Genomic DNA, 22,483 nt, shown 5'->3' with positions numbered 1-22,483 from the left:
GGTCACCGTGCTTGTTTTCGAGATATTAGCCTTTGAGATTCTGGCGTGAAAATATTCTCTCTTGACTTTTCATAGCTTTATCATTGACAAGTTTAAGTTCTCAAAAGCTATAAAAAAATAATTCAAATTTTATAAAACTTTTACAGTGCTAACGCTCAGTGTAAAATATCGACAAATATAATGCCTACCCATGTTAAAATGAGCATAGAGCATGACACGAAGGAATTATTTCTTAAGTATATGCGTGGTTTTTTTTCCAGACTGTTAACTGACACGACAGAGTAAGTTTGCACAGGCTTGCAGAATGTTTTATAGAGTAAAGATGTATATATGTAAACTATAAGTCAACAGATTATAATGGAAATTTATAATGATCTTACATCGTTAGCAAGCACACTGGTCCTAGATAAAGACTACTTTGTGATTTTTTTGAAACATGTTAGAACCAATTTATTAACCCATTTGTGTTATCCAGGTGTGTCCTCTTTATGTAGCTCTTGGTGATTTGGCGGCTTTTGTTGGTGACGGGACAGCCAATGTGTTAACCCGTTTACCAATATTTCGTTGTGCTATTAATTTCAGTTCTTCGTGTGTTAGCGGCCTCAGCTCGGTTTGTTCTTCTGGTACCTCCAATTCTTCGTCATCACTATTAAAGAAACAAATAATGTTCTTTTTTGAAAAACTGATCATGCTTAAACCTTTAACATGTCTTTCAAACAAGAGTGTTTGCCTTCTCGTCTTTATACCTTCAGTTAGAATAGACTGCAAATTCCGTCAAACTTATTTCTACCCATATCAAAATAATTTTCAAATTTAGTCGTCATTTACTATCATGTTTTACATGTTCTCTGTCCGGGATGAATATTTCTTTAACCAATAAACATGCGATTAGAGGCAAACACAAATACCACTCAGGCATAATACCAGATTTACGATTGAAGAATATTAAACCGGACTCAGATGGTTAACTGTAGAATCAACATACACCTGAGGCTGACGATCTGACAAATATTGAACTGTGGATACATTTATGCGTTAATGTATGATATAAATAATAAATATGAGCACCGATTGCTATGTTTTGAGTCTTTAAAGTTTGCTAAAAGATAAAAGAATTCCACATGACACAATAAGTTCTTGATGCTAACATAAACGGTACCAGTTGCACATTTCGATAGTTAGGTCGCTTTAGTGATGCTTAAAGCCAAAGTATTTGAAATCCAAATACAAACATGACAAACGTTCAAGAATGGAATATGTTTTCGTTTTTTTTATATATGGAATCAGATTTGTATTGCTAATATCTTCAAATGTCTGTCTCTCTAGTTTGTTGCTTGTATATGCAAAACAAATAGAGGGAGGGGTGAACATATGTGGCTGAGAACAGATTTTAGGATCAATGACTTATCAAAGATTTAAGGAATGATATGTTAATCTTACATCGATAAACTTTACTGAAGATCTGGAAGATGGTTGACTATTCAGTTGACCATACACAAACAAAATAAAAAAGAACTTCTTGAAATACAGATTATCATAAAGTTTGAATATGATTTCAGGATTGTCAGAAGTTCAAAGAAATTTACTTTATATATACCGTCAGACTAGTTTTGAATAGATACCGATAGACATCGAAATGCTTAACATGATATTATGAGCATGGTATTTTTGAAAAACAATTATGGATATTTACCAATCAATTGGTAGATATAACTGATTGTAATCAAAGGAATGGATATGTACTCACGCGGCTGATGGTGGATTAATGGAAATCGGTGGCGGTTCAGTCACCTTTGTCATCTGTGTACTAGGAGTCGTGGGCTCTCCTTTCTTGTCTTTCTTTTCAGGAGGAGGTGGATTTTTCTGAAATATGATAGGACTTGCTCAAACTACTTAAAGGCATGTAATTCTCTGTACATTCCACGGAAAATCTAAATATCCATATGCATTTGTTTAAGTTTGAAAATACTGAATTTCCCAAGTTTACAAGTCATCACCCGGTGACGGTCATCAGAGAGACTTCGAAAAAAAGAAACAATAAGATATTCAGCATAATAACATTTAGATGCAACACGACGGGTGCCACAGGTGGAGCAGGATCTGCTTACCCTTCCGGAGCACCTGAGATCACTCCTAGTTTTTGGTGGGGTTCGTGTTGTTTATTCCTTAGTTTTCTATGTTGTGTCATGTGTACTATTGTTTGTCTGTTTGTCTTTTTCATTTTTAGCCATAGCGTTGTCAGTTTATTTTCGATTTATGAGTTTGACTGTCCCTCTGGTATCTTTCGCCCCTCTTTTAGAATGAAAATGGGGAATGTGTCAAAGAAAAAACAGCCCCTACCAGAGAACAGACAACTGCCGATGGCCACCAATGAGTCTTCAACACAGCGAGAAAATCCCGCACCCGGAGGCGGGCTGTTTTGTCGTAAGTTACATTCTGTCATCATATGAAATAATTCAGACGTAAACGTCGTAAATTGCTTGGTAATTCTTTACTTTTTTCAAATAACAGAAACTTATAAATCAAAAGGCTGTTGCAATTTCCGTTCAATTGACTAGTGATATATATTAGAGGATAAAAGGGAAATTGCTATGCTCCAATATTGAAGCATTTGTATATTTGTTAATTTATGGACTAATGTCTTATCAGACGACCTTTCTTTAACTTACTAAATATACCGATTTTTCATTTGGAAATTCCCTATTTCATGTAAAAAGAATAGCAATCATTCACAGTTTTCATCAGTCAGATTCTGACATTCTATAATTAACATACTAGTAATGTACGTTTCACATGTCTGTCTTCAACCAGATATGATTCTAGAGCTCTATTATAATCAACGATCGCCCATGTGCAGGTTAACTTTCTCGCGCTGTCTGTAATTTGCTATGATTTAAAATCAAATGCAAACTGTTCAAAAATGAAACGCATCCAACCAATGACGCATCAATATTTTCTTGATTAGCCAATGAAAATACCCACAATCTGTAAAGAAACTCTAACGCGATTGAATACACATACGTACCTTCATTTCATTGTATTCATGTTTCTGTAAGTAATCCATAGTTTTTCCCTCAATTATTCCCATGTACTTCATGATATTTTTATTGGTGACGCCCTTTTCACTGCCCAGCATATCTTTAATGGATGATGGGTCACAATCAATGGCTCCAAACAGATGCAGAACACCACTTTTTAGCTGGTCAAGCGTTTTATTTATTTCCACAAGCTTTTTGTTGCCTTGCTCCGTTTCCTTTGTTATTTTATCTCCCCGTATCTGATGAAACAAACACATTTCTTTTAATATTAATCATCTCGCATTTAACATTTCAGTTACTTTAGGGACAAAACTTCGAACAAGGTAACTTCGTTAGTCCTTATTCCATGAATAAAAGAGTAAAGTTCACATATGATTACAGACATAAGACTGTCTGAAATACGTAATTCTTAACTTTTGAAGACGGGCATAAAAACTATTTCTGATTTTAATTTTGTTAACAATATTTGTATTTTTTTATTTACTGTATATAATAATCCAGTGGATATCACTAGGGATAAACTAAAGACTACTTTTACAGTACACATAATACAGTAGCTGTTGATAATCATCATTAAATAATTTAATTTTGGATGTAACGCGTCTTCTGATTGGCTGACGTTATTTTGTTATCAGCCCATAGACATAATTTAGTCATGTGACCGTGACGTCATCAACGTTTTTTCGTGGTTTTCTACGGTTTAAAATGGAATTTAGAATTAAATTATAAGAAATGACTGTAATATTTTTTCTGTCTATTCGAAATAACATAAAAAAAATGTGGTGAACACAAATTTTTTATGTTATTTCTTCATAGACAGAAAAAATATTACAGTCATTCCTTAAATATTATTTTTTAAAAGCTTGCTTGGTTTAATCGCCATTAAATAATAAAAGCTTGAATAAATAAAGATAATGATTGCATAACAAAATCGATTGTCTCCTGCATGACTTGAAACCGGGACCTCTTTTGTTACAAGAAGTATTTCATGAGCTTAACTTCATACGACTAACGAAGTATCTATTATTCAAGGGAAGCAATCCTGTCACACTTACATCCCTATATTGCAAGTACAATATTGCACCTTTTTTTATCATCTTAGTATTACACATTCTAATGACAGACATACGAATTTTTGTTTACGAAATCGGAATTGAAGATGAAAAATACTACCATAAAACTTCTTCCGAAGTCGATATTTTATTATAAAAAACTAACTGAAAAATTTAAACGTTTACGATCATCAGCATTGCACTAAGTCTTATATCTTTGATGATGCGTGAATATATTATAAAATAAATACTCTCACCTCTAGTTCTTGTAAAACTTTAATTCTTTCGTCTTCTTGTTTGATACCATCTGCTTCGATTCGTTTGATCTCTTTATTCATTTCATCTATTTCCCGCTGGAGGTGTTCAACTTCGTCGTTAAGTTCGTTGACATAGTTGTACAGAGCAAAATTTTCATCTTCTTTCTTAATGAAATTGTCGACGATTGTTTCGATGTCTGTTTCCCCTGTGGCTTCTTTTATTTTATCTATCGCTTCCTCGAAGGTTTGTATTTGTACGTTTTCGGCGTCAGTATCCTTGTCCTTTGAATCTAGATGTACATCAAATAATGTTAGAATAGAAAACTTTTCATTTATCAAAACATTTAACAAGTAGTACCAGTGGCGGATCTCGTGGAGGCCTTATGCGACTTCTGGCGCGGAGAGAACTAAGACGTTAAGACGTTTAAAAGACGTAAGACGACCAGTGGCGGATCTAGAAATTATCATGAGTGGGGAACGGCTCCAGTTTTGCTTCAGTAATTTCCTATATATAATAAATCAAAAATCTTTCCACAAAAAAGAAGGGGAGAGTCATGCCCTGCCCTCTAGCCCCTCTAAATTCACCTCTGAGTTTACATTGTAATTATCATTAAATCTTTAAATGATATTTCTATGTGAAACCAATATATTGACACTTCTATTTAAATAACCTACTGCATCCGAGTAATACATACAACACGGTAAATATATTGGACAGTACAAAACAAAAAACGCTAACGTTGAATCCGGATGAAATATTTTCGATTTCGCAAGCTTTACATCAATTGTATTCGAAATTAAAGTCCGCTTATGGCATTGGGAACATTGTGTCAGAAACCGGATATATAACAGAACATCATATAAAACAAACAAATAACGGAAAAACAAAGACAACTAACAGCACATGAACCAGGTACATGTGTATCTGCATCCCCTTAATTTTTGTGATTTAAAGCGAGTAGCTTGGTGATTAAATTAAGAGTTAAAACACAACATTTACTGTACCAATATTTCTTACTTTTGCTTTTCTTTGCCTCTTCTTCCTCTTTATACAACGCACGGTCATTTGACTTCGCATTGAAAAACTCTTTCAGTTTGTTGTCATGGTGAATAACCCGCTGCAGATCTTTCATTTCCGACTCATGCTGAGCAATGTCCTTTTCACTTCTTTCTTTCAGGGCTATCATTTTTGTTTGTGCTTCATCTCTGTATAAATTTTATAAAACTGAATTACTATCTAATTAAACACACAAATTGGTAGCTATCAAAAACCAATATATTGAATGCAATGAAATGCCACGATTTTCCAGTAAAAAGAACCCGAAGAATTGAACATTTAAAATACATCCAATAATTTCACTTTTCTGCAGTTCATGGTCAATGATATAACCAGTTATTATGGAGCACTCAATATTTATCATGTTCTATTCAGTTTTTCATGCTAGATTGCGCCGCTTTTTTCTGATAAAACAGGCACTGTTTTGATGTCAGTCAAATATTTGCTGTACAAAGTTGATTTTAAATGTATTTAGCATTAGGTTCTTTCACAATCACAATATTATATGTAATCGATCTGTAATAATGTCCAGAGGCAATGCCGAGGGACACTATATCGTCCGAGGACTATATTACAGACATTGGGCATATAATAATTATACTTTTAAATACAACTATTTGAAATACATCTGTTTGGTCATCTCTTCAACGTTTGTATAAGTTTTGGTTTTCAAATAGTTTGGCCTCGAGCATTACTGAAGAGACATTTATTGCCGAGACTTGTACATGTATTTGTTGCGGTAATTTGTTCCTTAAAACATCGAGGTAATTTCAGTCACCTTTCTTCATAGGCCACAGAAGCTTTAGAGATGACGTCATTCATTTTCTTTGTCGTTTCATTGAGCTCCTTGCTTATCTTTTTATACAAGTTATCAAATACACTCCTCTCCTGTCTAAGATGGTCAATCTCCTTACGAAGATGTCCGTTAACAGCTAACTGATTGTTGAACTTAACTGTAGCCTGTAATTACATATATAAAAAAATAATGAGACGAGTATAACTGACAATGAGACAATTAAAATTGAAAATGGAAATGGGGAATGTTTCATAGAGAAAACAACCCGACCAAAGAGCAGATAACAGCCGAAGGCCACCAATGGTTCTTCAATGCAACGAGAAACTCCCACACCCGGAGGCGTGCTGCCGTTGGCCCCTAAACAAAAAAGTATACTTGTTCAGTGATCATGGACGTCATACTAAACTCCGAAATATACAAAGAAACTAAAATTAAAAATCACACTAGACTACCAAAGGTCAGAGGCTCCTGACTTGGGATAGTCGCAAAAATGCGGCGGAGTTAAACACATGTTTTTTTTTTAGATCTCAGCCCTCCCCCTATACCTGTAGCCAATGTAGAAAAAACAAGCACACAACAATACGCACAGTAAAAGTCAGTTCACTAGAAGTCCGAGTCCGATGCCAGAATAGGTATAAATAAAAGAAACTAAACAAAATGACAATGAAACATAAATTAACAAAGGACTACTAGCAGTTACTGACATGCCAGCTCCAGACCTTAAATAAACTAATTAAAGGATGAAATCTAGTAAATGTTTTGACTAATTTGTGATATGAGACGAAACTACGTAGAAAGCAGCATTTATATGTCACCATATAGTCTCAACAATAAACACAACATATTTATCGCATAGGTAGAAATATGTTTTTGAACTATTTACATTTGTCTGTGTTTAAGTTACTCACATAAGATTGAAAATAGTTCCTCAAAGGATCAAGTGAATTGAAAAATACTCAAAGAGACTAATAAATGACAGATTTTGTTTTTCGAGTTATTACGCAGGACTGCATAATGACAAGTTATACTGAAAACAAACGACTACTGCTCTAGGGTTGTCTAAAACAATTATTGTTTAAACTCCTCTACTTCAAGTACATTTCATAAGTCTTGACGGTCATTTTCTTCTCTCTTTTTTTTTAATAAAAATATGGATTTTTGAATGAAACTTTTATAGTAGGTATTATACAGATAGATACATACCTTATTAAGACGATTTTCCATAACATGGATTTTCTTCAGAATATTTTTTTCTGTTATGATCTCCGTGTTACTTCCGTTTTTCTTTCTCTGGTTGGCAATTTTTCTCTCTGCCTTTAGAATCTACAGTTAAAGAAAAATAATGGCTGTGGTACAGTTATATATGAGCCTAGGTTCACTGTCAAACTGGGCTTTACACTTACCATTTCAGCCTTAATCTCTATAATAAGTTGGGACTTTGAAAACCAATCAAAAACTGTTCCAATAAGATAGGTTGGAGAGATTTTCCGCAAAAACTACCCAGTATATATAAAAAATTTAAAACAAATGCACGTTACTTAATACTTATACCTGTGATTTCATTGAAATTTTTCAACATTATCTCAAAGTCACAATGCTATACTGTTTATAGGACATGTTTGCTTCAAATAAAAGTTCCGAACTCTTAACTTTTTAACAGATCGTCTCATTTCAGCTATGAAATTTCATTGAAAAGGAACAGTACTAAAATATAGCAGCATACACTTTTTAGAAATGAATAAGTAAATACATTTTTGTACTAGAAAACAAGAATGTGTCCATAGTACACAGATGCCCCACTCGCACAATAATTTTCTATGTTTCATGGACCGTGAAATTTGAGTCAAAATTTATATTCATATTTGTGACAGATCATATATCATGAGGAACTTGTGTACTAAGTTTCAGGTTGATTGGACTTCAACTTCATAAAAAAAACTACCTTGACCAAAAACTTTAAGCGGGACAACGGTCGAACGAACGGACGAACGAATGCTCAGACCAGAAAACATTAGGTCCGTCTACTATCGTAGGTGGGGCATTAACAGATAAGAAAAATTAAATTTGCACGACCCTACCCACATGTATACATTACCTCATTATCTAATTCATTTACTCTCATTTTCTCTAACTTGATGCTGTTGTTATAGTAATCCAGACTCTCTATCAGATTGAACAGTTTCTCTGTATCATCCAGATCTTTGTTCTCGTTCTTGTCACTCTGAGCTAACTTCAATACTGTTCTCATATCGAGATTCTCTTTGGATAAGTTTGCTATTTCAGACCTTGTATAAAATATAAAATTGTTTTCTTGAAAGTAGCATTTTGGTAACAGATTTTGATTGATTGATTGATTGATTGATTTTTGTTGTTTAATACTGTATCTCCTTCTGAACTATTGGCCAATTCGTGGCGGTAAGTTTTTACTGGTGGAGGAGGCTAGAGTGCCTGTGTGAAAAACCGGCAGGAAAACTGGCAATCCTAGTCAATTAGGATAACAGTCAAACGCATCTGCCACGTGCGGGATTCGAACTCACAACCTCGGTGTTGACAGTGTTAACTACTTAGACAACTCGGCCACCGAGGCTCCATCATACAGATTTTGAATGAAGGACAATTATCTCTTTTTAAAGTTTATTATCTAATTGCTTGACCAACTCTTCTCAACATAAAATATGTCAACTCAATACCCACTACACGAATATCCATATTTTTTTCATTTCTTCCTTTCGTTGATTTATAAATCCTTAAGGTTTATTTAGATTAGAGGCAATAACTAATAGTTATTGTGTGATACATGTATCATATCACTTAACATTACTTATCAATGTATTTTATATCAGGAACCCGACGGGTATGGCATGTGGAGAGGTCATTTTTTTTTTCTTTTGTGGGGTTTGTGTTGCTCAGTATATAAGTTTTATTGTTTTGTTGTGTATACTGTTGTGTTCCTTGTCGTCTGGTTTTGTTTTTTTGCCATGATTTTGTCGGTATCTCTTTGACTTTTGAGTTCTGATTGATCAGAACCTGTTTGAAAAAGATATGTATATATGTATATGCATACCATACGTAAGAATTTAAGAAATTAAAAACAATTTTGTTATACGTATGTATTTTGTTTTAAAGCTCCATTAGATAATTGTGAATTCACAGCTTAAGGTGGTACCTTACACCTTGACTAATATTAATTTCAGTGGCGGATCCAGGGGGGGGGGGGGGGTTCCGGGGGTGCGCACCCCCCCTTTATTTTTGCCGATCAATGCATTTGTATCGGGACATATGTTTTGCACCCCCCTGCACCCCCCCTTTGCCCTGGGTTAGCACCCCCCTTTCGAAAATTCCTGCATCCGCCCCTGTTAATTTGGCTCGTTTAATTTTCATAAAATTATGACAAAATATTTACTTTGACCCATTGACAAAAATATAAAAAAAATCAAGAAATTTGAATCAACCACTTAGCAGAAAAATTGTATTGGTTATATATCAGTTTGACAAACACTAATTGTGATCATCGAGGAGCTGAATACTTCCTAAATAATACATCATGATTAAAACGTTTGGCTGATTTTTACAGAGTTATCTTCCTGTAGTGTTAGTCACTGTACCACCTTAAATTTGTAATTGAAGTGTAATATTTTTTTAGACTTACTGTTGCTTTCTGAGATAATTTTGGGCCTCTTCGGCATAGGATCTTCTATCATTTTCCATAACACGTAGTTGTCTTTGTAACTTAGCTAACTCCGAAGCCTGGGATACCTCATCCGACAGTTCATCACCACTCTCCTTGTTTGCTGTTCCGCGTCCCATTGTGGTGGATATTTATAATGCTGAAAATAGAAAATCAAAGTAGTCTGTTTGCGATGGAACTACATTGTAAGTCATGATCACAACTGATGCTCCGCATTCCTCTTTGTCAATTTTAAAAAGATTCAAGTAATATTATTCATCTGCATATTGCAGTGGAGGTATTTGGTGATTTTTTTTAAGAGTTAGACACTTAAGCTTGCTAGTACAGAATAAATAAATCATACTTTTCATTTGGTGCCACAACTAAAAACGACAGGAAAATGATATTTCAATAGAATTTCTTCAATTTTGGACTATTTTTTATATATATACCGTGTTTTCGCTATCGACACACCAAAAATTAGTTCAGTAGTTTTATATCTGAACTTTTATATTACAAAAAAAAAAAAATTACAACGGAGGAGGCAATGCCCTAAACACTTTTATCATTAATTTTGTGTACATTCCATATATATCATGTATATACCTGTATATTATGTTTTATGTTTTTCTTTGTATCGATCTGATGAGTTAATATAACTAAACGCTATGCCCTTTTCAACTAATTTTTATAATTTGTGTCTACGTTTTGCTTTTACACTACTGTCCAGGGTTAAGGGTGAGGAGGGGGTTGAGCGCTCACAAACATGTTTAATCCCGCCATATTCCTTATGTGCCTGTCCAAAGTCAGGAGCCTGTTATTGCAGCAGTTAGTAATCATCAAAAATCTGATGGATAACTGGATACCAGAAGAAGAAGAAGAAGAAGAAGAAGAAGAAGAAGAAGAAGAAGAAGAAGAAGAAGAAGAAGAAGAAGAAGATTTAAACTTTGGTGTTTCCCTATTCTTACATTGATATAAAACAAGATGTCGTATGATTGAAATTAAAGCCAACTATCTATCAAAGACCAAAGGATGTGAAGCGTACAACTATGTGTAAAAAAATGTATGATTTCAACTGAGTTACCTCTCCAACAAAGACCAAAACGGTGTCGAAGTAAGTAAAAATAGGTCAATGCGTGGCCTTCAACAATGTGCGAAACTCAAAATGTACAGAAAGTAAATAACGGAATTGACAAATGTAAAATAATTCAACGAGAAATCAAACGGTCTGATTCATGTAATTTTTATTTAAAACAAATGAGTTACAATAAACAATTAAACTGAACTGCAGTCTCCTGACTTACAGGGAACCATACGACCTTCATGAACCATTCTCTAAACGCATTACGTATAGTATGCTATGACCGGCTGTGGCAAACCTGTCTGAACCTAATCAAATCGGAATAAAATTCAGGTAAAATTATATGTTTATGCACTAAAAGTTTCCCCATCCAAAAGAAAAAAAAAAAAAAACACACTCACGAGAAACAGATGGAAGCATTTATAATAAGAATATGATAATGATAATAATAAATACTTTATTTAAAGAGGGTAAAATCAGCTATTAGTACAATACTAATCTCCCCTGATGCCCTCTGAATAATTCAAAATATACAATATAATATATACATTTACATACATACTTTTTATGCAAAACTAAAGGCGAAATACATACAGAATAGGTTCATGAACATATTTTGTTAATGTCAGATGTACAAGATAAATATATGGACTTTTATTTAAATGGTAAATTTCATCTGATAATTACATTTTTAGTTTAGAAACAAGAAATTATAAAAACGTTGTTTGAACTGTTCTGTCGTTTCTGTCTTTTTTTATTTGAACAGGAATACTGTTCCAAATAACTTTACCGGAATATTGAAATGTTTTTTTTTTCATAAAATTTGTTCTCGGACGTGGTATGAAAAGACAACTATAATTGTCAAAACCCATATACAGTTGTTCTTATCATAAACCTTTCTATATCATATTACTACATGTAGCCCTAACAACAGTCCAATGCCTGCTCTACAACAGATCTTCTTCTAAGCCAACTTAAAGCCAACTTTGATTTATCACTAGTAAGAGCTTGTTTGTCTAACAATAAATTATAAATTCCCTGTAAAGCTTACCTCTCTTATTGAGACACTCTCACCCACTGGACTTGCTTTCTAAATGTCTTCCTCTGCTTGACGTTGACAAGGAGTCGTCGACTATAGTGACGTTTATGACGGCATTGGACTATGACGTTTCAGACTCTGTGAATGAAATCTGAAATTGATCTTCCAAATCGTCATAGGGTCTCTGATCGATGTCGAAGATCTTGACTGATTTATGATTTTACGATCTTCTATCCCATCTTAGAAGATGATCGTCCTGTTTGGAAGTTGATGTTACTGCGCCAGTTTCTAAAAGGCGATGAACTGAAGTTATAAAGGCGTCCGTTTTAAAGATGATATAAAAAAAACTAGAATTCGCATAAGGGTTTGTATGAATAAAACATCGTTTATATTTCACGTAAGAAATCACTGTTTTTTTTTTAGATGTGGGGTAAACGTCATTACACTGTTACCCTGCGAAATAAATTTTAACGTAGCCGACTATACGGTATACTTCTTTTAGATGTATGAACAAAACTAATAGAACCTTAAAGAATAGAAAAACCCATTTAAAGCCGTTTAACCTTAGTATCTTTTTATTTTCTAAAGTTTTCTCTCGCTGTCGATCAAATTATTTTTCTAAATGTTAAAACACATTTTTCATGACCTTTTTCTAAAACTACAAGTACAACATTTACTACAAATTGCTTATTTATTTCATATAATTTGAAGTTTAACAATGATAAATGTGCATAATGCTACACATTTAACATTTTTTTTGTTTCACACGAAAAAATGGTGTCAACAGACTTATTAAAAAAAAAGAACATACCGTTCTAGAACTTGAAAATAAAACTAACAGCGATACAAATATTGTACATTTTTGTACTAAATAATTACATGTATATTAAGCAAACTTTTCGTTATTGCTATGATTGGGATCACGAAAAGCAGTAGTGAAGACGACGAATATTAGCTCAAAATAAGGCATTTACATATATTGTTTTTTTTATAATTTTGAAATGAGGTAAACTAACATTTTGCATCAAATCATTCAACCCCAAAACTAACGGATATCGTAAAAAATAACAGAGATTGTAAAAAAATAACGGAGATTGTAAAAAACAATAGAGATTGTAAAAAATAACGGAAATTATAAAAAAAATTACAGGGATTGTAAAAAAACAACAGAAATTGTAAAAAAAAAATAGCGGAGATTGTAAAAAATAACAGAGATTGTGAAAAACAACGGAACTCGATCAAAGAATAAGAAACCCAAACAATGCGGAACAAGGGACGATGTTTACATGTTTCCGAAATGTGACTTCATTGTTGGGTTATCATGACTTGGGCAAAAATAATCAAGAAGTATTAAAAAAAAAAGTAGTATCAACCCAATATAGATTCGCTAAACAGAAAATCGTAGTGTTTGTTTACAACTATTAAATTTAAATTCTTTGCAACTGGTTTTCCAAATTTAAACCTCTTTAAAAAGTGTATAACGGATTTTTTCACTAAAATGCACTATGCATGAACTAAGTAATACGGTTATGCTCCAGCTCACATAGGAAAAGTTACAATTTCCTTACTTATCCTTTTAGTAATATTGTTCATATTGTTCACAGCCCGCGGTACAGTAGTTCAAAAACTAGGTCAAGAACATGCATATTAAATACATATTAAATAGAAAGTTCATTGTCAACACACTATCTGTTATTAACATAATTTAACTTTAAAGTCCTAGACACCCTGAAGAGTTTCTGCTTAAATGGTCAAACTCTATACATTTCTCCATATCAAAGTAACACACTTTTCACTTTGTTCGAAAAAGTGTGGTATTTAATGTTTACATGAGAGTAAGGTAAGATGTTGTTTTTGTTATCCCCACCCCGTGCATGAGCTTGGAGCCTTGACATCGACGCGGACGGATTAACACACATGTGCTGTTGCATCTCATCTCCGAACGACCGCGTACGTTTCTGCGTGTTCAATTTGTATGCCCGATGATCATGATATGTAAGCATGTCCCACACGTATACACATGATACACTGACGACAGAGATATTCATGGGGTTGATCACTTTGTTCCGAAATAAAGTAATTTGTTTGAATATTGTTTGCTTAACGTCCAGTGGCAAACATTTCATGCATGTTCAAGACGAAAATTGTGAATACAAATTACTATTCTATACATTCGTAAGTAAACGTTTCATTTTCGTGTTTTCAAAATACATGTTGCTTTTTATCATTATGTTTTTTCTTATCAAAGCGATTAAAAATACAGATATACTAGTATTGATCAAATTTAAATCGAAACGTCTGCGTCCCAAAATTATGTTATGACAACTTCAGTTAAATCTCGATAATCAGGAAAAAAATTGTCCTTCGCCGTACTTTTCATAAAGAGAAGGAGGAGTTTTAAAGATTATAAATTAAAATTCTCACAAAGTTGAACCACATAATACGACTGAATGCTATCAGTAACAATATCAGACGGTTATCTGTTTTAACACATAAAAGTTTGTTTACATACCTAAGAACTGTACATAGATTTGTAAGAATTCTGTAATAAGTTGTCGACCTGACATGACCTTTTTTAATAACTTAGATCCAAAAGCCTCACATTTCATGTACAGATAAACCTTTTATTAGAAACAGATAAAAGGTTAGTTTACACAGTTTACAAATATGTTTGCACTACCAAACTGTTTTAAAGATTAAGAAATAACAAGCTTGTTAAAGAAAGATTGAATAGCAAGACCCCCAAAACTACTGTACCAAAAATACGATAGATGTCGTATAATTGTATATATATTATCGGTTACCTTAACAATCTGATATAAAATCATTTTGAGAACGTATTTTGGCATCTTGGTCCTATCAAAATGTTATCCTGCAATCGACCTTATACATGTAGGCATCAAATGTATTCGATATTCTTTTAATATGGTATTCAAATATCTTCTGTTGGTTTGCATATTTTTCGGCAAAGGGTAACTTTATTTAAAATACTATTTACGATACGATTCGTTAGGAAATCTTCCCAATGGTCCGCGCTGAGAAATTATTACAATTAACCGATTAATTTAACGGCAAATATTAAATTGCAGGATCAAAAATTATAATGCTAAATGTTCATTAAATTAATTTGCAGTCACTGTGAAACTGTTCAAAAGCAAGGCGATCCTATCTTTTGTATTTGTTTTATAAGCTCGTACAAATACATTTACGTTTATTTCTATACTATTAATTTTGAAGACCAAAATAATTTTTTTGTCGGTTTGTCTTAGCCGTATTTGGCACAACTTTTGGGAATTTAGGGTCCTCAATGCTCTTCAACTTTGTACTTGTTTGGCTTTATAACTATTTTGATCTGAGCGTCACTGATGAGTCAAATGTAGACGAAACGCGCGTCTGGCGTACTAAATTATAATCCCGGTACCTTTGATAACTATTATCTCCGAGCCGACGATCGTCTGAAGTATTATATGATAATATATAGTTAGTGTATACATGTAATGTACTTTATAAATTCATATAGCAATTACTTGAATAAGCGTTGCTTAAATAATTAAGCACCAATACAGTTCCTATAGCTGGTTTCGTACCGTCTACGTTTTGTAAGCAGGAGAACATGTTTTTGTATTTCATTTATCTTGGATTTATGTCAACTCGACTCACGGCCAACTCGACCCACGGCCAACTCGCACCACTCATTTATTATTGCAACTTTCATCCCTTTATAAAGTTCGCACTATACTAAATTAAAAAAAAAAATGACAAACTCGAAGACATGAGTTTCGTCATTATATGTTTTTTCTTCTTCTCTTAGTAAATTCTACCTGTCTCTGAGTACGGTATCCGTGTCACACACAGACAGTTTGAGCTCAATTTCACGTATCTAAACAAGAGTAATATCTTAATCACCTTTAAGCATTATATTTAATTCGATATTGTCTGAACATGATTGGTCTATATAAAAAGTAGCCTCTTGGTGCGGGAGTTTCTCGCTACATTGAAGACCCATTGGTGGCTTTCGGCTGTTGTCTGCTCTTTGGTCGGGTTGTTGTCGCTTTGACACATTCCCCATTTCCTTTCTCAATTTTAAAAAATGAAATTTAAAGGGCATTTTCAAACGTATTGCGGTCTTGTAACTTTGATACGTCGATGGTCTTCCTATTTAGAACAAGTTATGCAAACGTTCTTCCACTTACGAACACAAAAAAAAAAAGCAAAAAGTTTCGAACACAATTTACGAAGGGACTTCTAACAGAGAACATCTTTTTTAACATGGCCAAAAAAACAAAATACATCATTATTCTATTAAGACCCGGCTAGGACATGTCTTGTGCTTCATTTTAATCCAGTTCTAGTTTTTAATGTATTGTCTTTATGAGTGTCGACCTAAAGTTTTACACAAATTATTCTATTAGTATTTTATATGTACCGACTACAATTAATGCTTTCATGTCTCTGTCTAATTATTGAGATAAGTTTAATATTGTTGAAATGTCACAGATGAATCGAATCACGTGTAACCAGCGAATCTTAAACAAATGTTTCCTAGCCTTGTCATTTTCAATATCATCTCCAAAACGCTTTCTCTAGCACCGCTTGTCAAAGTTTAAATTATTGATTGACAGTTGGTTATTAACGCCACTTTCAGAACTTTGGGAGATACCATTGCGGTCATTTTGTTTTATTGATGTAGGCACTTGCGCAACCTAGAAAGAACCACTGACTGTCGACAGGGAAAAAAATCGCATACTAGTATTTACAGATGGTAGTGAACGCACCTCGCTGAGGCTTTGGAACTATATTTTCAATAAAAAAAGATGCTTAAAGTGTATAACTTGGAAACTAAATATATGATTTTGTTACGAATTTTCATTTTTTAGAAAGGACTACTGACTAATTGCAATCTGAAGAAAATCAGTGGCACAGTTTCTTAGTCGAGGTAAAAAGCGGAACAACGATATTGGTAAGTTTTTTAACGTTCGTTAGATAAAAAAAAAAATACGTAAAAAAAAAAAAAAGAAGGAAACCTCATTGCATGTAAAGGACGCCTTCGGGTTCGGGAGTTTCTCGCTGCATTGAAGACCCATTGGTGGACTTCGGCTGTTGTCTGCTCTATGGTCGGGGTAACGTCTCTTTGACACATTCCCCATTTCCATTCTCAATTTTATGATACTAGGTGATACGAGAAGGAAGTACACATGTGTCCAATTAATTTAATATAATTATTATACATGTGAAATTAAAAAAACAAGATGGCGTAAACAATAAAGTTAAACGTATCATCCTCATTTTTCAAGAAACGTTACGGACTGTTAAGCTGCTTATGTTTTTAATGTGATATAAAAATAAGATGTGGTATATTTTTTTATGAGACAAGTCTCAACCAGAGGTTAAATGACATAGAAGGTTAACAACGAAAGGTCACCATATACAACCTTCAACAATGAGGAAAACCCATACCGTATAGCAAGTTCACTGTGATGGTAGTCTACAAATAGTTATCAAAGGTATCAGGATTATAATTTAGTACGCCGTAAAAAGATGTGTAGTTTTGGTCTGACTCGGATTGCAACTGATACAGATTCTAATTTCTTGATGAGGTGTTTTATCTCGTGTCAACTCAACTTTTGTTTCACCACAAATCTTGATGATTTTTTTTCACACATTGCCTTGAAAAATTAATCAGTGGCTCATATTGCATTCAATGTTGGCACTCACTGATTCGAGACAAATGTATTTATTGCCCCCTGACACATCGGTCTTTTCAAAAACACACAATATTTGAAGTATTGTCATAAATGCAACAGCAATAAGATTTAATTTTTTTCAGCACTTGATCGTTACATTTTTGTCATGTATTTATACGTTTTCAATGTTCATCTTTTTGTGATCTGAGCGTTTATTTCAAGAGAAAATTAACATTTTACGATATATATTTCAAGTTTTGGTTTTGTTAAATTTGTTTGAAATGGTTGTTGCTAGCTTTAATTTATTGGCAAATACTTCATGCTTATTCAGAACATGATCAAATTAACAATCAGTCATTACGAAGTTTGTACATGACTTGGATGAAGGGTTGGAATTATTAACTGCCACTAGAAAATGGATGGTTGTTGGATATGGACAGCAGTTCTACCTTGCAACGTGCCACATACGAATCCCAAGTTGTTACAAGTGTTTCCAATAATGTGCAGAGAGCACAGAAATCACCTTACACAGACCGGGCATCGCGGATTTATCACCGATTTCCAACTAGATTGTAAATTTCATCCAAAAGGTGTGGATGCTGACAATTAAAGGTGTTCAGAATGTTTCATTTCGAAATGGAGTGGTTGTTCATTTTCGTCTATGTTCCGGACCATATGAGTATTTGGACCATTTAGTTTAAACATATTCATTTATAGTGGATTGGGAAACAAGTTTTGCAACTTATATTAATCCCTTTCCACTTTGCGGGTGCGAGTGCTGCCTTGTAGCGGCATTAGCCTACTCTTTTTCGAAATCTACAAGGGTGTCTTTAACGTGCAAGATATGGCTCTCTCTTAACACGGGTCAGCCATTTATCGTCCCCTTCCGACGGACTATCATCGTTTCCTCAAGACCATACTCGCAGATGGTGTCAAGGAAGAGCCGAAAATGGACCATACGCGTATGGTCATGACCATATGCGTATACTCATATGGTCGGACCATATGAGTATAATACTCGTTTGGTTATTAACGGGTCGGACCATATGAGTATTTGGACCATATAGGTATTTATTTCAAATTACATTATAAACGATTCAATAATACAAAAACTTTATCTAAAAAAAAAACTATGATGGTAACATAACAATTTGTTAATTTTATAATTCAAAAACTACGTAAAAATCAAATATTGATACCATAGTTAGTTTTCATCTCTAGTTACATTCTTACATGTAGGCTTGGACGGCATTTACTTTCACACGGTATCATGGCTTTTTTGCATTTGCAGTCTTGGTTTTTGCACGATCTTTTTCATGTATACCTTTTGTTTGCGAGTGAAAAGCTATCCTTTTTGCAGCTGCGTACAGTGATACCGAGGTCTTTGGCCATTTTGATGTCTATGGTGTTTTTAAAAAGTTCTAGATCTCAAATTTCCTAAAAATGACTGCAATACACCATATTCACAAGACATTTTAAATAAACTATGTTACTTTCCAGTGACTTCTTGTGTAACAGTTCATAAAGAATTTTTTGAAATTTAATTATTTAAGTCGACATATTCATAGTGCCATTCACTCGTTTTAACAAATCGGTAGTGACCAACGGTAATGACCATCGGTATAAAATGTGTTTATCATAGTTTTGACAATTAAGTAAAATTAACTTTGTGAAACTTCTATTTTTTCTTTAGTTAATCTTTTTATTATAAAATAATAATAAAATTACCTATATGATAGCGTCTTTTTAATGAACGGTCATACCATATGAAGAGTTAAGAAGTATTAAAAGTAAACTGTAACAGAATGTTAATTACCCGACCATACGCGTACGGTCGGACCATACGCGTATGGTCGGACCATATGAGTAAAATTATACCCATATGGTCATGACCATACGCGTATGGTCCAAATACTCATATAGTCCGGAACATCTATTTCAATGTGATATAAATACACACTGACAGAAAACCGCTACGTACATCCATTGATCTGCAAATATTCCTATTTCACATTGTTAAAGCTTCTGAGAAGATATCTTCAAAATAATTAACGATGAGAAATCTTTCTCTGCCAAATATTCAACAACAGACAGTTAATAATTTTCAAATTGAATTTTGATTTTCTTAAGTAGGACACACACGTCAACAAAGTGACAGTGTTTTGATTAATAGTTAGGTTTGAAGTACTATAGATGAGATTTATTTATATAATTCAAAAAATACAACTGGTATGTAATTTGTTATGATATATCTTTACTAGATCAGACATTGATCGCTACAAATATATCAGATTAAATTTGTGATTTATCTTAAACGTGTTTTACAGCTTTTATATGAACTTTTGTGGTCTATAATTGATTTTCCGTTCGTTTAAATAAAACAGTGATGGATTCAGCCGTCAAAATATTCATTTCGTTGTTTTGGTGAAAAATAGCCAAGAGGGCGTTGATTAGAGTGAAGGAAAGTGTATTACAATGAACTGCCTTTCTCAATCATGCGGATGGTAGATTTGTTACTGTATATGAGTGATTAAATAGTGTTTTATATTAATCAATTTGTAGTGAAAGTTTTAAACGATTATGGGGAAATTTACATCCCTAAATTATTTGTACTCACGGACAATGATCGATAGACACATGTAAATTACCTGCTATTGTATGTGGGCGGTCCGAAAGAATGACATATTTTGTGCGAAAGTTTACTAATTACATAACTAGTTTAAATGATTAATAACTCGGAAATGTCATTTCTGCACTGTGCAATATTTCATTGTTTTTTTTCCAACTGAAATCATGAATATTTTGATTCATAATTATATTATATAATTAGCCTTAACAAAAATTTCCTAATTCTAGGATAAATTGTTGAAACTAGCTAGATTTTTAGTTAACTGTGGAATAACATATACGAATAACTTATTAACATTGGAAAGGTAACGTCTTTTGACAGGTGATTTGGGCACTTTGTCTCAACCAATCAGATCACTGGATATTGACTTCATTGACTACCAACAATGAACGTAAAACCATTTACGATTAGCTACACGAGGTCACCGGTAGACGTACAGTTTGTCAACCAATGTGATGTATTAGAGGATGAAAACTTAACTGATGACAATAAGGTTCAGAAAACTGTTAAAAATAGAGATAATAAAAATAATGAAGGAAAGAAGAAAGAAGAAAATTATTATGTGAATTACAAAGTTGAACCCAAACGAAGGACTTCTAAGAGTCCAATGTCTCCCCCAAATGAATTATTGCTTAAGAATGGCGAAACTAAAAATGAAACTAAGAAAAATGGAATTATTTCTAATGATGAGGAATCATTAAAAGAAGATGCAACAAAGGAAAGAGAAACGTGGGGTAAAAAGTCGGAGTTTTTATTATCTGTCATAGGATTTGCTGTGGACCTCGGGAATGTATGGCGTTTTCCATATATTTGTTACCGAAATGGAGGGGGTAAGTCTTACATTACTTATAATTTATATATAATTTTTAATAACTTTAATATACTTTGACAGAAGAAAGTTGACATTTGAAAACAAAATTGGCTTTTTGTACAATTTTGCAATCAATTAGACCCCTATGCAATTACATTATACTTACATCAACTCTTAATTAAAGCAAAAATTCAATTTCAAAATAATTAAAAATGTAAATAGATTTTTTTTACATAGATTACCTACATCTGCAATGCTGTGTGACCGTACAAAAAGGCTCTTTTGTCAGTTTTATTATTTAATAAATCATCTTTTGTACAGATATTAAATATCTTGTGTAATATGTAGAAAGTATGTTAAGTATCTGATAAACACGAGATTGTATGTCCTATATATAAACACATACATAGCATATAAAAGAAAGGTTAATAGAAAAAAGTATATCGCTTGTAACATATGGCTCTAGTACGTCTATAGTGTTACAATAAGTCAACACGTGTTCCTATAATAGGAGGGACAGACAAAAGCCATTGGAAAGATATATACAAAATAGAATATATAGTTTTATGTAGAAAAATATTCAATATTTGAATGAATGTACTGGTACATGTAGATAAGGGCCCCGGGAGTTATAATTCAGAAAAATGCATAAAAACAAAATTATTTTGCACTAAGGCAAGGGATATCCGCACCTAAATAGATCCGCATCTAGTATATATGCAGTGTTAAATAAATTTCCATCGTGAAAAAAATAATTGAAATCTTTTCGGGGGGATTTTTGTTTACAAAGGAAATAATTTAATAATATGAAAAAATTGAAATACAAAATCTCTAGCGAAATTGAAGACAGCGGACAGTTAGAACCAGAACTTCGAAGGGAGATCTGACGAAAAACTTTCTTTGTTTTAATCAACTTACTTGCATAATTTATATTTAGCATACATTTATATTTACAACGAGTATTGCTTTGAATCAGATAAGGAAATGGTCTCTAATGCTAAATAGTTTAAGTAGAACTATGGCCTTTCCATAGCTTTTAATTTCTCTCTTTACGATTTGTCTTGCATGTCTATGGGATTAAGTTGACTAAGACAAATCGCTTAATTAAAATCATTGTCAAAAACATTGTTTTTCTGCTGTTTGGTCGGGTTGTTGTGTCTTTGAAACATTCCTCATTTCCATTCTCAATTTTATTTGCTAGAATAGTTTTTTTGCTTTTTGGTCTGGTTGTTGTGTCTTTGAAACATTCCTCATTTCCATTCTCAATTTTATTTGCTAGAATAGTTTTCCTGCTGTTTGGTCGGGTTGTTGTGTCTTTGAAACATTCCTAATTTCCATTCTTAATTTTATTTGCTAGAATTTGTTTATCCAA

At 33.2% G+C, this 22,483-nt stretch overlaps 2 protein-coding genes across 3 annotated transcripts in view; one reads left to right on the top strand and one right to left on the bottom strand.

The window, feature by feature from the left end:
• Nucleotides 1–435: 435 nt before the first annotated feature.
• On the bottom strand, nucleotides 436–12,138 carry LOC143076080 (coiled-coil domain-containing protein 63-like). Its single transcript, XM_076251716.1, has 10 exons — nucleotides 12,000–12,138; nucleotides 9,850–10,027; nucleotides 8,296–8,485; nucleotides 7,404–7,523; nucleotides 6,183–6,364; nucleotides 5,366–5,553; nucleotides 4,348–4,637; nucleotides 3,026–3,277; nucleotides 1,748–1,863; nucleotides 436–646 (listed from the first exon to the last, which is right to left on the bottom strand). Exons 2-10 carry the CDS (start codon nucleotides 10,005–10,007, stop codon nucleotides 487–489), a joined length of 1,656 nt encoding a protein of 551 aa, XP_076107831.1. The 5' UTR covers nucleotides 10,008–10,027; nucleotides 12,000–12,138; the 3' UTR covers nucleotides 436–486.
• A 1,634-nt stretch (nucleotides 12,139–13,772) lies between these two features.
• Nucleotides 13,773–22,483, top strand: part of LOC143076078 (sodium-dependent serotonin transporter-like) — a 41,848-nt gene continuing 33,137 nt past the window's right edge. The window contains exons 1-3 of one of the 2 annotated variants that reach the window (XM_076251711.1): nucleotides 13,773–13,827; nucleotides 16,865–16,947; nucleotides 20,622–21,130. In XM_076251711.1, coding sequence (XP_076107826.1) covers nucleotides 20,686–21,130 — 445 coding nt within the window. In that variant the 5' untranslated portion in view covers nucleotides 13,773–13,827; nucleotides 16,865–16,947; nucleotides 20,622–20,685. Of the gene's footprint in view, nucleotides 13,828–14,051; nucleotides 14,163–16,864; nucleotides 16,948–20,621; nucleotides 21,131–22,483 lie in introns of those variants that run through there. The other variant, XM_076251712.1, reaches the window with a different exon arrangement.

The sequence above is a fragment of the Mytilus galloprovincialis genome, chromosome 5, assembly GCF_965363235.1.
Source record: "Mytilus galloprovincialis chromosome 5, xbMytGall1.hap1.1, whole genome shotgun sequence".
Classification (NCBI taxonomy): Eukaryota; Metazoa; Mollusca; class Bivalvia; order Mytilida; family Mytilidae; genus Mytilus; species Mytilus galloprovincialis.
Note: the sequence above shows the minus strand (reverse complement) of the source record. Positions and strands in the feature narration are given on the sequence as shown.

What these genes read in the sequence shown, in the direction of transcription:
- LOC143076080 (XM_076251716.1), bottom strand. Translation starts at nt 10,007, where the DNA reads ATGGGACGCGGAACAGCAAACAAGGAGAGTGGTGATGAACTGTCGGAT. An exon ending in ATGAATACAATGAAATGAAG is followed by an intron (nt 1,864 to 3,025) that starts GTACGTATGTGT and finishes ATCATATTTCAG; the next exon opens with AAAAATCCACCTCCTCCTGA. An exon ending in ATTAATCCACCATCAGCCGC is followed by an intron (nt 647 to 1,747) that starts GTGAGTACATAT and finishes TTTCTTTAATAG; the next exon opens with TGATGACGAAGAATTGGAGG.